Raw genomic sequence first — 15800 nt, forward strand, 5'->3', positions numbered from 1 at the left:
CAGAAGACCCCACCCACAAGAACAGCCGGAAACTTCAGCCATTGTCTCTGCATCTATTCTGTCACAATTCTAACATTCTCCATTAGGTTACCCATCTGCCTTTTTTTAAAAGAACAGAGATCCAGCTCATTAATGTTTTCCGGTTATCTGTTCCCAGACATTTATGGTATCATCCTTGTAAATATTTGCTGCACCCTCTCCAGTGCCTCTATATCCTTTTTACAATATGGTGATCAGAACTGTAAGCAGTACTCCGAGTGCATCCTTAGTTTTTTATAATTTAAGAGGCAATTTATTACTTTTTTTTCCAATTAAGGGGCAATTTAGTGTGACCAATCCACCCAACCTGCACATCTTTGGGTTGTGAACTCCACACAGACACGGGGAGAATGTGCAAACTCCACACGGCCAGTGACCCAGGGCCGGGATTCGAACCCGGGTCCTCAGCGCCATGAGGCAGCAATGCTAACCACTGTGCCACTAGCTGCCCTCTGAGTGCATTCTAACTAAGGTTCAATACAAGTTTATCATCACTTCCTTACTTTCCAATTCTATCCTTCTCGAAATAAAACCTCATGTTCCTTGCCTTGCTAACCTATGGCACATGTGTTAATGATTGGTATATTCATACGTTGAGCTCCTTTCATTCTTCAACCCTACCCAGACTCACACCTTCAATGTAATAAGTGACCGCCTGTTTTTTTCTATCAAGGTATACTACCTCACATGTACTTCCATTAAACTTCATTTTCCAATTATTGTCCATTCTGCAACATTATTAATGTCCTCCGATAATTTATTGTAGTCCTCCTCAGCATTGCCTATCCCCCAATCCAATTTGGTGTCCTCCACTAAATTTAAAATTGTGCTTTATTCCAAAGTGCAAACCGTTGATGTAAATTGTGAATAATAGTGGTCTCAGCGGTGAGCCTTGTGGAACCCCACTACCAAGTTCTGCCACTCAGAATAACTATTCTTTACTCCCCACTTTCTATTTTGAAACCACCCAGCATTCCATTCTGCCATTATAGGCTCACACCTCCAGCAACTCAGTGGGCAAAATATTTTAAAATATAAACGTACATGAGCAGTTCTACCTAATGAAGTACACTGTGAGATGTCTCGCTCCAGCAAAATCTGGGCCATTAATTTGTCGCTGGGTCAAAATCCTGGATTACCCTCCCTAACAGCACTATGGGTGTACCTACAACATCACATGGACTGCAGCTGTTCAAGAAGACAGCTCACCATCACTATGTGAAGGACAATTAGGGATGGGCAGTAAATGTTGTCCCAGCCAGCGACATGCGCATCAAGTAAATGAATTTTAAAAATGAAGTTACTGCAAATTCTATTTTTCCTTACAGATGTACCTCTCCTGCTTTAGCATAAGAGGGCGCTGTCGGATTAAAATCAAATTGGTCAGTTCACAAATGGCAGCAGATCTAGGCTTACAGAAAGGGCACATTATAAAATTCCTTCAGTCGGAGAAGTGACGTTTTTGTCTTGCAATTTAGCCTGAGCCAACTTAAACATTTTGTCCCACAACTAGCCAGCAGCGCATTCACGGTCTGAAGCTGACTTTTAAGTTCTAAACCTTTCTTTTAATCACTGCAACCCATCACAGAATACGTAAGTAGCAATAATCTATTTGGAACTCTTTAAGTGTAAGTTAAAGCTTAGATTAATGAAGAAAACATGATTTCACTTAATGTTTGCAAATTTATCTGCAAACCGTGTAAAAGGTTTAATTTGCAACCGCTGTTAAATATTTGGAGAAGCTGGGACTGATTGGATGTCTAATTTTGTTTTAACAGTCAAAATGAAGTGGTTTGTCTGTTTTGGGCTCTTTGTATTTCTCATCTTCAACCTACTAACTGGTAAGTTTAATAAAATAATTTTTCAGAAACTTCACTTAACTTCAAAATTGCAATTAACTTGAAAAGTTAATGTTGACAGTTTAAAATTATCCAGTGTGATTCTAAGCTGGTTTTATTAATATTGCTCAGTAACCTAGATGAATCCTAAAATGCCATGTTGGCATCAGTCAAGTGAGGTATTTTATTTCAGGGTTATGAAAAGCCCTTTTGTGAGTTGTGCTGCTCTGAATTCTGATCATTTTTCCATTTATTTCTGTGCAGATGCCAGCGTGATCCGGCAGTCAGATGGTAAAAACTGTTATTTCACATTCTTGTAATAAAAGCTTATCAGCTCTGGAAATGTATAAAAAAAACTTTATTTTATTCCAACAAGACTTTATTTTATTCCAACAGGTTCTTTCATTGTAGAACTTACATATACATATGCCGTAATTATCCATGTATAGGAATGAAATTTGGAATTGATCCATTGCATCGTTTAGGTGTCATTGGGTACAAAATAGTGATAGAAAGTAGGAATAAGATTCACTTCCCAAAGAGGCAAATTGCAGGTCCTGTCGATTTGGAGGACAAATAAATTACTCAAATGCCAGAAGAAAACTTGAGGCACCATCTTTAGTGAGTACAAGTGGGCGTCTGTTTAGGAAATACTTGGATCCATGCATGGGCAGTGGAAATCTGGCTGCTTACAAAAGATTAGGTGAAATTACATTTCAAGTAATTTTTCCTTGGCAACACTTTTATAAAATATTCACATTGTATGTGTGCAAAATCATATTAGAGCTTAACAGTAGTTTGGGTTTTTCATTAAATCCTAACTTATTTGGACACAATTAATAATGAAATGAAAATCGCTTATTGTCACAAGTAGGCTTCAAATGAAGTTACTGTGAAAATCCCCTCGTCGCCACATTCCGGCGCCTGTTCAGGGAGGCTGGTATGGGAATTGTCAATTTCAGAAGTAGTAAGAGGTAGGGAATATATATGTTAGTTAAATTGCAGTGATTTGATATTGATTTTAAACTGCTTGTTTCACAGTAACTTAATTTGAAGCCTACATGTGACAATAAGCGATTTTCATTTCATTTCTTGTATATTTTTCTGATATAAAGATATGCTATGCATTATTGATTCTCATGAGTATTGATATGCATGCATGATTAAGGTATTGATTTACCTATATTGTATTTGTGTATGTTTAAGGTACAATGACCTGCAGTCTTTTAAAAAAATTAGTTCTAGTATTATTTCTTTTAAAAATATTTTTATTTTCCTCCTTTTTCACATTTTCTCCCAAATTTACACCCACCAACAATAAACAATAATCAGTAACAAAAGCAATGTCAATCCACATATCAATAACAATAGTCCTATCCTCCCACCAAAACCCAAAACAGCAGCCCGCATGTTAACATAAACAAAGAACAAAAAGGAATCAGGAATCACCCATAGTCAGCATTAACACATACAGCCCCCCTCCCCCCAACCCTCCCAACCCCCCCCCCCCCCCCCCCCCCCCCATCCCCCTAATATTCAATGTTTTATGATGAAACCATATTAATATGCCAGGGTGCCCAATTTATATTCATATCATTTTGGCAGTTCTGTGCACCTATCAGTTTATGTGGCTTGTCTATATTTGGTAAAATGCAGTACACAGTAGCCGGAGTGCCTGTTTTATTAAATAATCTTACTGAGAAGCAGACACAATGGGCGCGATTCTCCCAAACCGGGAGAAATCGTAAGGCTGGCGTCAAACCCGGGCGGGTTTGACGCCAGCCCCCCCCTTCCCGACCGGGAACCGATTCTGGTCCCCGGTCGGGGCTAGCAGCCCGACGCCGTAAGCTCCGGCATCACGGGCTTAACGAATTTCGTTAAGCCCGCTTGCCCGAGTTAGCGCCGGCTGACGCGTCATATGACGTCAGCCGCGCATGCGCGGATTGGAAGACTCCAACCCGCGCATGCGCGGATGACGTCATCGCGTATTTGCACGAAACCCGCGCATGCGCGGGCCGGGATGCCCCTCAGCCGCCCCGCGAATAGATACTGCGGGGCGGCGGAAGGACAAATAGTGCGCGGGCATCGGGCCCGCTGCCCGCGATCGGTGGGCACCGATCGCGGGCCCATGGCACCCTTGGCACGGCCGTGGTACTGCCGTGCCAATCGGTGCCATGGTTATAAAATGCGAGTGTTTACGGCCGTTTTTACGAACGGCCAGACCAGGTGTGTTTGCCGTTCGTAAAAACAGCCGTAAAGGGCTGGGAACTCGGCCCATCTATCAGCTGTGAATCGCTGCCGGCCGTAAAAAAACGGCGGTAGCGATTCGTGTCGGGAGTTGGGCGTGGGGGGGGGAGAATAGCGGGAGGGCGGGAAAAATGTCGGGAAGGCCCTCCCGCTATTCTCTGACCCGTCGTGGGGGGCGGAGAATCGGGCCCATTGTATTCTTGTGTGAGAAACACCCATTTGTGGATTTTCCCTCCTTATTTAGCTCACCATGTGGAAAAACGAAGCCCGCCGTACTGGCCTTACTCCACTACCGACTTCTGGAGATATGTGGAGTATTTCCGAAGCATTGGAGACTACGAAAGGATCCAGCAACTGGCACACACTTTCTATGCTCATTTCCCGCTGGGGAATTCACTGGGCTATGATACCCCAGAACAACAAGAAATTCAACACGAAGTACAAGTTGAGATTGCAAAGGAGGCACACGAGTAGGGAAGAAAAGGATACAAAGAAAGCACACTTTTTTCTTGAACATGTAAACAAATAGAATTAAAGTGAACAACATTAGTACAGAACTATTGTAACTTTATAATCTGCCACATCTATCGATTGCACTTCTGTAGCATATTAATTGGATGACTCCTTTATCTAGAATCCTGTTACAGAATTTGCTTGCATTGTATTAAAAGCTTCTCTCACAGTATGCTTCCTCATTTTATTTAGGAAAGAAATGGGTTTTGTGACTTAAAATTGTAGTTTTAATGTATGGGGGTATTGGTGTACATTTAATCATTTATCTGAATTTTCAAATAGGCTTTATTTCTCGTCAAACTTGCAATTTCATAAATTCAGAATCTATTAGCCAATGTGCACAGACTGATTTGTTTCTAAATAACTAGTTGTGGTAAAACACAAATGTCTAATGAATGGGTGTAACATTACATATTTTATTATAAAATGTAACCAACAATGTTGCATTTCACTGCTTTAAATAGAGGGCTGCTAATCCTTTAATTACACAGCACTGGGCTTCATTTATTGGAGGACTGCAGTTTGTATGCAGTGACACATGGTTCTATATGTCCATCACATCCATAAAACAAATAGATCATGGGTGGGATTCTCCGCCCCCCACCCCCCCCCCAACCGCGTGTTTCTTGGCGGCGCCATTCACTAGTGGAGGGATTCTCTCTTCCTGCCGCTTGTCAATGGGATTTCCCATTGATGCCACCCCACGCCACCGGGAAACCTGTGAGCAGAGGTGCACTGCCAACGAGAAAAGGGAATCCCAACAGCTGGAGAATTTGAGCCTAGATTGTGTATAAATGAAAAGAAATAACAGAGTGGAATCTAAATTCCCAAAGTTCTTTATAATCTGTTCAGCACCCACTGTAAAATTTAATTGGATAACATCTTGTAATTAAATGATACAACAAATTATTTTTGTTTTTAAATATTTATCTACATTCTAGTACCTAGTGGCTATAGAAAGCTTTTAATTTCAAAATATTCTGCTGAACTATGAATCCAAAGGAAAACCACGTCGTTGATTATGTATTGTAAAATTCCCTAAACTCACACTGACCTAGTACTATCAGTTGTTGTGTGCATGGGCACTTTTTCCTCTGTTCCAGTAAGCTTCTTACTCACAATTTATATCTTGGTAATCAGTTACAGTGCTTCTTCTCATAAGATGATGTACTGGTCGAATTCTTCACGAGATTGCCTTCAGATGTAATTTATTTACTTAAAATAGCTAGGTTTCTAAATTTTCTGAAGTACCTGACGGTGATTCACCAAAGTGAATTGCATGCATATAAATATTTTATTTACTTGAATAGAAAGTAAAAAGAGAAAAAAGGAGTTTTGTGCCTGGTTCAACATGAAGGGCTACCTGAACATTTCCAGTAGACAATGCTTTGTGATATTTCAAACAGGCCTCCGAAGAATATCAAGATGAAAGGGCTTCAAAACTTTGTCTCTTCCATTATACTACTCTGCTGAAATTCCAGTGGGGATGTGACAGATGCTGCCATAAATGGACCAAGACACACATTTTCGAGTCTTTCCATGTCCCATCTAACACTGGAACTTGCAATAGGGAAAAGTTCCATCCATCCTTTGCAAGGCCATTGGCAGAGGAAGAGTCATAGTCAGATCTTGGAGTTTCCATGTTCCCTGGGCTGGGCGCAGATGAAAGGAATATTTTTAGTTTGCTTGCCCAGTGTGAAGCAATGTACCAGCCTGCCCAAAGGTACCCACGTGAGTACCAAAACCAGCTTGAAGAAAAAGTAAGTCTATGATTTTTAATATTCAGACCCCCGGGAGAAGAGTTCACTGTGGACACTTGTACGTTCTGTTTGAGAGAGGGTGACACCTTCCCATCCCTGCTGAGACAAGACAGTGGTGGCTTATTTTCTGCTATGTTGAAGCCTGAGAGGCACCCCTAGAAATGTGGGTGCCCGAACAAAGTAATCCAAATGAATGACTACTGTTGTGCTCATCAATCTAATGCTGCAAGCATGGTCGGGCAGGTGTTAATAATTTCCTGCCTGACAGACATCAAAATTGAAGGTCCCGTTAGAAAAACACAATTGTATTCATCAGCTTGAAGCATCTTTAAAAGATGTAAAATATTCCTTCATGACCTGTTCCCAGTAAAATTTCACTGCGGCTATATTTTCTTATAGTTTTTGAATTGTTTGTGCTCATCCAAACGATGAAAGTCAACATTGGGGAATGGGTTATGTTTGGAGAAACAAGGAATTCATTGTAGAATTTTTGATTGTAAGTCATCGTATGGTCAGATCTTCAAAGCAACTCTACCTCAGAAGGTGGTTGAGGTGGGAGTCATCGAATATTTTTTAAGGTGGAGGATCAAAGGTTATCGGGGGTAGATGGGAATGTGGAATCTGATCCTATAGAATGGTGGAACAGGCTCGAGGGGCCAAATGGCCAACTTCTATGTTTGCATTCAATGGGCAGGATTCTCCATTTGGGTGTTGATGCCGAGACTGAATTGTGTGCAGTTTGTGTTTCCATTAGGGATGCTATTCGGTAAGAGAATCAGGACAGGCAAATGGGCTAGCACTCTGTTGACACAAATTCAGAGCAATTCCCGGCCCAGTAGACATTCTAATTGCTGGAGCCAGAATTAGTGTTAAACAGCCTGGCAGCTGGAGCTGTTTTTAAGCACTCCACTTACCATACATCCACCGCAGCCATGAAGGTGGCTCGCATAAGACCTGCCCCCCTGAGGTCGGAGTCCGAGATGGACCCATAGTTCCATCCCATTGAGACTCCCTAATTAAAATGCTTTCTGTTAGTTTCAGAGCTGACCACTTCAAAGTCACTCAACCGTGAAGGGAGATGAAGGGAAAGCATTTAACCCTGTTTGAAATGGTCCAGGAGCTGTCAATCAAAGCTTGATGTTTGTAAACATTGTGGTTAGTTTCACACCTGACCAGTTCAAAGTTACTGATGGTGAACAGAGATGAATGGAACAATGCTGACAACTGGGCTGTGGAAGCTGTCAATCACAACCTAGTAAAATCAATATCAAAGAGAAATGAATGAAAGGCTTGCAGATCAAAGATCTGAGGGGGGTTTAAACTCAGTTGACTGTTTTTCTATTTCCAGGAATTGACAAATGCTGCTTCCTGTGCCCGAGTCAGCAGATTTATTGCACAGGTGAGATTTAAAGCAGTGCTAATAGTCACCATCTATCTCCGAAGGTGAACAAGGGATTTTAACGAGTCACAGAGGAACTGTTTTTTTTAAACTGAAACTGATTCATCAATGGGAGCACCACGTGTCCTAAGCTCCTTTGGCCTTTGGGAGGTTCAATATTACAATCCTGGACTGGGAGTGCAGTCTGCGATTAATATCCATCCTATCAACACCAAAGCAGGATTCCAGGCTGTCAACAAAGCCTATCGCAAGGCTGAACCCACCTGAACATTAACTTCTATGTGAAGGAACTCTCGCTGAACTCTGACATTCCCTGACTCCGACATTCACACAAATTAATATCCCCATTTTGTTTTGTTTTTCTGTTTTAAGTTATTCCTACTTATCAAACTCTTTCCAACCTCCTTTTTGTGTGTGCTTGTGATGTATGTAGTCACAATGACCATCCCCCAGGTTTGAAAGTGTGAATAAACAATACTTCTGATTTAACCCTAAAGAGAATTTTCTGCCAGTCATGTCAAAATTGACTTCACAAACAAGAGGGCTTGGGGAAACACGCCAGTGAATTCCAAAGAATAAAAACATCTCTGCTTATGGACAGACAGTGAGAAAAATGAAAGAGTTCAGTTTGCTTCTCTCCGATGTCCGTATCAAAACCAGAGAGTGTAGTTAGTGAGCTTGAGGAGGTAACATGGTTGAATTTCAATGCACAGAGTATCCAGTTTTGGCAGAGGATCTGTGAAGGTCCTGCTGCCTGGAGCCAGTAGTCAATGACTCTTCAACCTTGGGCAGTGCAGCAATGTGGTGATATATTATTCACTATTATTATTCACTAATTTAAAGTTATGTCTGCTGACGTGCACCCAAAATCAGACAGAGGAAATTTGACTGGTGGCTGGCTCCAAGACTTTCTGGCTGTTGTCCAGAAACATACTACCAAGCTCATTGATCCTTTTTCTCAGCCCTGGACTCTTTGCAGGTCAGAGGAAACTGCTGGCAGCTCATTCTCAATGCAGTGTCAGGAAAACATCATTTGTATTGGTAAACATTAAAAATAAGGTATAGTTTTAAGTGAGTTTAATTTAATGGCAGGAATTCTCCGGTCACGGCAATTCACTTTTTGTTTTGTAGCGGTGTGAGGTGGTTACAATGAGAAATCCCATTGACAAGCGTGGGAAGAGAGAATCCAGTAGCTAGTGAACGATGAATGGTTGAGAAACACATGGCTCTCTGGGGACACTTGGGAGACTGGAGAATCCAGCCCAATGTTTCTATGCCTGGCAGGGTGAAACCTATAGTTAGATTCATGCTGGACAAAGGTGCTTGTATGTGAAGGGGCCGCAAGATGAAGATTAAATAAACCAGCAGCGGTTGCTTAGCAACAGGGGCCTTATAAGGTACAGAAGGTTTTATTTTTCAGTTTAGTTAATTTGATTGCAGTTGGAGTTGGGTAGTGAGAGAGACAGCAGCTCTCACAGCTCTGCTAGGAGCAATTGATTTTGGGTGGCCTTGCTAGAAGAAAAGCCATATGATGGAGTAATTGTTAAAAAAAATAGATGCCGCAAATCTAAAGTCCAGTTTGTTAAAGAAATTGGAGAAATTAAGGAAATTTCCAGGAAATTGGGAGTTAATAGAACAGAGGAAACTGGGGGCCAGAACAGATTACTGTTCAGTAAAGTTACAGAGAGTTGAAATGCACTGGTCGTGAGGGGCCAGAAAGATATCTGCGGTAGTACTTTTTAGGATACATTATTTAAAATAATTGTGAAAATAGGTGGCTGGACCTCGGAGTTTGTGTAAAAGCCTTTAAGACAAAGGAAACCTGAAGGGAAAGGACTACAACCTTAAAGTGAACCTTGATGGAAGCAGCAGAGGGATAGCATAATCTAAAAGAAGATTTGAAAGTCTGACTTTAGAAAGCAGAATTTGAAATCACTCTTGTGGAAGGCGGAGTTCAGTGAGACAAGGTAGCTCACGGTGTAAAAATCATCTGGGGGCATCTTGAGGAGAAATCCATAGACATTCACTTGGGTTCAGAGAGGAGTGTGTCTTACCACAGTCATCTTGTGTGCTTAAAAGGGACTTTATGTGTTAATGAGACCATCTGATCTTAAGCTGCCCTTTGTCATCCGTATTAATCCCAAAACCTGTGTGGAATTGTTAAATTAACGGGGGAGTAAAAGAGTATTGTCATCCAATTTTTTCATGTTAAATAAATCTTTTTTTCTTGTTGTTAAAACTTATCAGCACCTTATCACTCTGTTCCTCTACGTTTTACAAAGAAAAGTAGAAGTTACAGCCTTTCGAGCCAGGGTTCTATCCTGGGATCTTCCCATCCAGATCTTCCCATCCAAATATAACATCAACTGGGATCACAACACCAGGCAACTCTGTCCTTGGTGAGAGAGCTCTATAAATGTCCAGGGATGATAAATTATATAAAAGACCTCTGCTTCTTTCTCCTTTACCTTGCATCCAGAAAATAAACAAATTCACAGTGCATTGCAGAGGAAAATCAGGCCCATATACTTACACGGGGAGGTAGTTTCCCTTCTAATCTGTAGAAGTTTTATTTTTCTAAGTTTTCTTTCAAAGTTCCTCTTTATTGCAAACATAAACTCTGTGGTTACCTCAGCCATTGACTTTCACCCGTTGCTATGGTAATGAAACAGCAATGAAAAGGGCCAAAGTATTTGAGATCTTGCGAGGTAGTGAGACTGAAACACAGATTTTGTTTCATTTGGTTGTTAGTTTTGGCATTGATATTATGAATCTTGCAGTGAGAATACAAGGGAAAAGCTAGCATGGTTGAATATCATGCATTCATAGGACATTTTACTGAGTGAAGTCCACAAACCCATAGTCTGCGTTTTGTCTGGAAGCCTAGTTGAGAACAAATTTATTCAACATGTCTGTCTGTGCAGTGAATCTGAGTGTCTATAGTTGTCTGCATATTATATTAGTGAACAAACATATTAAAGACTGAAACTCGTTGAAGTGAATAAGTTGTCTTTAAGTGATTCTTCATCAGCATTTGTGTCATTATTTATCACTTTGCGTATCAAATTTCTGTATCTAATCATATTGAAAGATTGGAATGTCATTCATGGCATTCTTCATGGAAAATCTGGGATTTGGCGGGTGCGGGGTGTGTGGAACGACTTGTATCTCACCCTCACGATTGTTGTGATTCTTCTGTTGCTGCAATACAGCAAATGTAACGAGACAACACATTACATGACTGACAGGAGGGAAAAAATGTCATCTTCCCGATACCGAAAAATATGGGGCCCGATTCAAGGATTCCATTGCGCCCGGTAGGAATCGCAGGGAATTGCATGCGCGCCCCAAATCAGGCTCCGCGCTAGACATGAAACCTTGTGCAAGTCACCCGACTCGCTCCATCTGGCACGATCTGGATCTCACCCTTGCTGGGTGAGATCGGAATCTGAATTTTCAAATCAGCCGTACGCTGGATTCACCCGGTGCCTGGGACTCACCGGTTCTGTCTGGGAGACCTCGCCAGGGAACCTTTTAGTTCTGGTCCACATGGACCAGTCATAACGGCACCACGTGGGGGGGTCTCCCAAGCTATTGGAGAGCCTTGGGTGGTCGGGGATAGGCCAAGGTGGCACCCTGGCACTCCCATTGGCATCTGGGCACTGCCAGACTGGCACCCTGGACACAAGGCAGTCCTCAGTTCACACGACTTTAAGGTGAGTGCAACAAAACCTTGCTGCCATAGTGCTGCGCTGCTCCTGATGCACTGTTCGACACTGTGCCAGGACAGACAGGTTCCTGCTTCCATCCCCGCGCCAAGTTGGTCTTCAATGTGCTACTAGACCCGGGGGCCCTCCTCTGCCACCGTCTCGGATCAATACTGCGTCTGGGGTTGAGGAATATAGGGATCTCCTTTCTGTCTTGTGCCACACAACAGTGTCTATCTGGACCGCATGATTCATGCAGCCACTGCAACTAAAGTTGGACGTTCAATCCGGGGTGGAGTGCAACTTGACGAGGGGGGGGTGGGGGGGGGGGGGAAGTGGCCTACCAAAGACAAGGGGGCAATGTGGAAGAAGGAGGGCTGTAGAAGGTAGGGGTCAGAAAAGGCAAGGGCTTGCAAAGGTATGCAGAGGGGCAAGGAGATAGATGAAGAAGACAAACAATGGAAGGCAGAGGGAAGGCCAAGGGGAGGGAAGCTGGACCCCCAACAAGCTGCTTGAAAAGCTCACAAACAAGGGGGTCAAAGGGCTAAAAAATAGTTTACTTGCAACAGGTAGAGGTCCAAGCGGAGCAAGGCTGCTCACAGGTGATGGGCTCAGGGGGAAGAGGGAGAAGGTGTCGAATCGAGGTTTTTCTTTTTGAGGTTGCTAGCCTTTTCCCTCTGGGTTGCTGATGTCCTGCACAGTGTGGTGAAGAAGATGCACTGGAGAGAGTGATATGAGTGTGCTGGACCTTCAAACCCACCTGATGGTGGGCAGATTAATTAGCTGCCAGCCTGCCAGGTGATTCTAAGGTGAATTTACCTGTGCATAATTAACAAGGTCCGACGTGCAGAATCTGGCTTGGATCCTGCTATTCTGGCCAGCGGGAAAGATGGCAGCAGAGTCACCTGTCCCTGTATTTCATCTCAAAAACAGAGAATTCCACCCATAGCTTCCTGTTGCTTTCTCCATGGTAGCACCTCACCCAAACAGCATCCTTTTCTACTCTGATGTAAATTGTGATGATTGTTTGAAATTTGGCCTGTTCAGTGCAAGACTTCAGCAATACATTTTTCTTTTCAGCAAAATTTAGGTTTTGTACTTGTGGTGATCTCTACCACTGTATATATGTGTGTGTTTGCCTTAGGGGATGTATGACAGTGTCTGTATTACAGGTTTGCTGGTAAGCCCCTGCTGGCTAGCTACGCCCCCAGGGAGCAGTGTAAATATTCATAAGTTTCCCTGAGATGCCATTCTACAGCTGCAGCCGGAGGAATAGCATCTCACTGTAATAAAGCCTCTCTTGTACCTTATCGAGTCTTTTGTGTGCAATTGTTAGCGCCACAGTACTATCAAGTGACTGTGTCTATTGGCTTATTTTAATGAAGCCATAGTTTTCCCCATGAATGGGACACAGTAGCATAATGACATAATATCACTGGACGAGTGATCGAGAAGCCCAGGTTAATGCTCTGGGGACGGGTTCAAATCCCACCTTGGCAGCTGGTAGAATTTGAGTTAAATTAGACAAATCTGGAACATAAAGCTAGTCTCTGTAATGCTAACCATGAAACTATCATTGATTGTCGTAAAAACCTGTGGTGAATGTAACTTCGTAATTCACACTGTATTGTATATACATGAGACCATGCATTTGTAAGCGCAGTTGCGTTGCCCGACCACTAGGGAGAGTAGCGCTGGGAATGCTTAGGAGTTTGTACAGGGCTCCACCCTTGGCTCCGCCCACGACTCCTCCCCCGGACTGCTGTATAAATACCAATGCTCAGAGCCAGTCGTTCATGGAGAGTTCAACGCGGAACAGGCTGGTTCTGTTGTCAGTAGATTAAAACCACTGTTCATATCTTAAAGCACATGTCTAGTGAATTGATGGTTCCATCAATTTAATCTACTTAAGAAACAGTCAGGATGAATCATGGAATCAGCCCTCAAGCCTGAGCGACTGGAACTCGACCCGCAGGATGCAGAGGCAAAATAATTTTTTTCTCATTGGCTGCAGTGTTTTAAAGCCTACCTGGCGGAAGCCAGCACAGCCGAAACAACAGAGGAGCAGAAACTGAGCCTACTGCACGCGAGGGTGAGCCACAGAATCTCTACTCAAATAAACTGCGCCGGTTCGTATACTGAAGCCCTAGTGCTACTCAACAAAATGTATGTAAGGCCTGTAAATGAGGTCTACGTGCGACGCTTGTTTACTACTCGCTGCCAGCGGCCTACGGAATTGCTCGCAGAATTCCTGAGAGAGCTTAAAACTTTATCTAGTGACTGTAATTACCAGGCGGTTACCGCGGCAGAACATAACTTGCTGTACGCGATGCCTTTGTTGCGGGCCTTAGGTCAAATTACGTGCATCAACAACTGCTGGAAAATGGGGCCCTAAATCTTGAAGCGACTGTTGAACTTGCTACCACTATGGAGGTCTCCTTCCGCAGCCTCACCTCGTTCCCTGCGGATCCCGCGACCCCGTCATGGGCCCTCGATCAGCGACTCACCCAGTCCAGCGCCGTGTGGCCGCCCAGCCACAATGCTGCCCCAGCCTGCCACTTTTGCGGCCAGAATCAGCACTCGCGGCAGCACTGCCCGGCCCGCAACGCGACCTGCAGCAGCTGCGGGCGAAAAGGACACTATGCCAGAGTGTGTCTGGCGAAGAAAGACCCAGCCTCTAACCCTCCCATGGCTCAAAGCACTCGTTCCCTGAATTCACAGGCCCGCAGGCCCCGAAATGCTGCAGCCTGTATGTCGACTCTGCCCCCACCCGACATGTGCGACTCATGGGGGCGGCCATCTTGGCAATCCTCCTCCATGCGGCCGGCCATGTGCGACTCATGGGGCAGCCATCTTGGCAATCCTCCTCCATGCGGCCGGCCATGTGCGACTCATGGGGGCGGCCATCTTGGGATCCATCCCCTTCAAACTCTGAAACTCACCTCGACGACTACGAACTCAGACGGCAGTCATCACGGGGCCACTCCAGCACAGCTGATCGAGCCGCCGACGACCCGCAACTCAGCGCAGTCACTCTGGACCAATCGCGCACGAAGCATCTGCGAAACTCGATGGCGACGGTCCAAATTAATGGGTACAGCACGCCGTGCCTTTTCGACTCCGGGAGCACTGAGAGCTTCATACACCCAGATCTGGTAAGACGCTGTTCGCTCCCCGTTTTCCCCATGCAGGCAAACTATCTCCCTCGCTTCGGGCTCCCACTCTGTCCAGATCCAAGGGTGCACCCCTGCGACGCTCACAATCCAAGGCGCTAGCTATGCCAAATTCCAGCTCTACGTTCTGCCCGAACTCTGCGCCCCACTCTTATTAGGCATTGATTTCCAGTGTAATCTCAAGAATCTCACCCTCAGTTTCGGCGGACCCCTACCCCCACTCACTATCTGCAGCCTAGTCATGTTGCGAATCTCCCCCCCCTCCTCTCTTTGCCAACCTCACCCCGGACTGTAAACCCGTAGCCACTTGCAGCAGGCGGTACAGCCTGCAGGATAGGGTGTTCATCCGGTCGGAGGTCCGAAGGCTCCTCAGTGAGGGGATTATAGAGGCCAACAACAGCCCCTGGAGAGCTCAGGTGGTGGTTGTCAAGACCGGGGAAATTTTCAGCATGGTCGTAGACTATAGTCAGGCCATTAATAGGTTTACGCTCCTCGATGCGTACCCCCTCCCCAGGATTGCAGACATGGTGAATCAGATAACCCAGTATCGTATTTTCTCCACGGTGGATCTGAAGTCTGCATACCACCAGCTCCCAATCCGCCTGGAGGACCGCCAATACACGGCATTCGAGGCCGATGGCCGCCTCTTCCATTTCCTCCAGGTTCCTTCGGCGTCACTAATGGGGTTTTGGTGTTCCAATGAGCAATGGACCGATTGGTGGACCAGTACAGGCTGCGGGCCACGTTCCCGTGCTTGGATAACGTTACCTTCTACGGCTATGATCAGCAGGACCACGACCCCAACCTCTACCGTTTTCTCCAGACGGCTCAGACACTAAACCTCACCTATAACAAGGAGAAATGCATTTTCCGCATGACCAGACTAGCCGTCCTCGGCTATGTCGTGGAAAACGGAGTCCTGGATCCCGACCAGGACCATATGCGCCCCCTCTTAGAACTCCCTCTCCCTCACTATCCCAAGGCCTTCAAATGGTGCTTGGGATTCTTTTCGTATTACGCCCAGTGGGTCCCTCAATATGCGGACAAAGCCCGCCCACTCTTTAAGGCCACACGATTTCCCCTGTCAGCTGAGGCGCGCCAGGCCTTCAACTGCATCAAGGAGG

The 15800-nt window shown here is 44.6% G+C and overlaps 1 protein-coding gene across 1 annotated transcript; it reads left to right on the forward strand.

Moving 5' to 3' along the window:
- The first annotated feature begins 1474 nt into the window (after window positions 1–1474).
- On the forward strand, window positions 1475–4809 carry otos (otospiralin). The gene is made up of 4 exons (XM_038816264.1): window positions 1475–1632; window positions 1818–1880; window positions 2142–2168; window positions 4369–4809. Exons 2-4 carry the CDS (start codon window positions 1823–1825, stop codon window positions 4596–4598), a joined length of 315 nt encoding a protein of 104 aa, XP_038672192.1. The 5' UTR covers window positions 1475–1632; window positions 1818–1822; the 3' UTR covers window positions 4599–4809.
- The last annotated feature ends 10991 nt before the right edge of the window (window positions 4810–15800 follow it).

Source organism: Scyliorhinus canicula, chromosome 13, assembly GCF_902713615.1.
Source record: "Scyliorhinus canicula chromosome 13, sScyCan1.1, whole genome shotgun sequence".
NCBI classification, from domain to species: domain Eukaryota; kingdom Metazoa; phylum Chordata; class Chondrichthyes; order Carcharhiniformes; family Scyliorhinidae; genus Scyliorhinus; species Scyliorhinus canicula.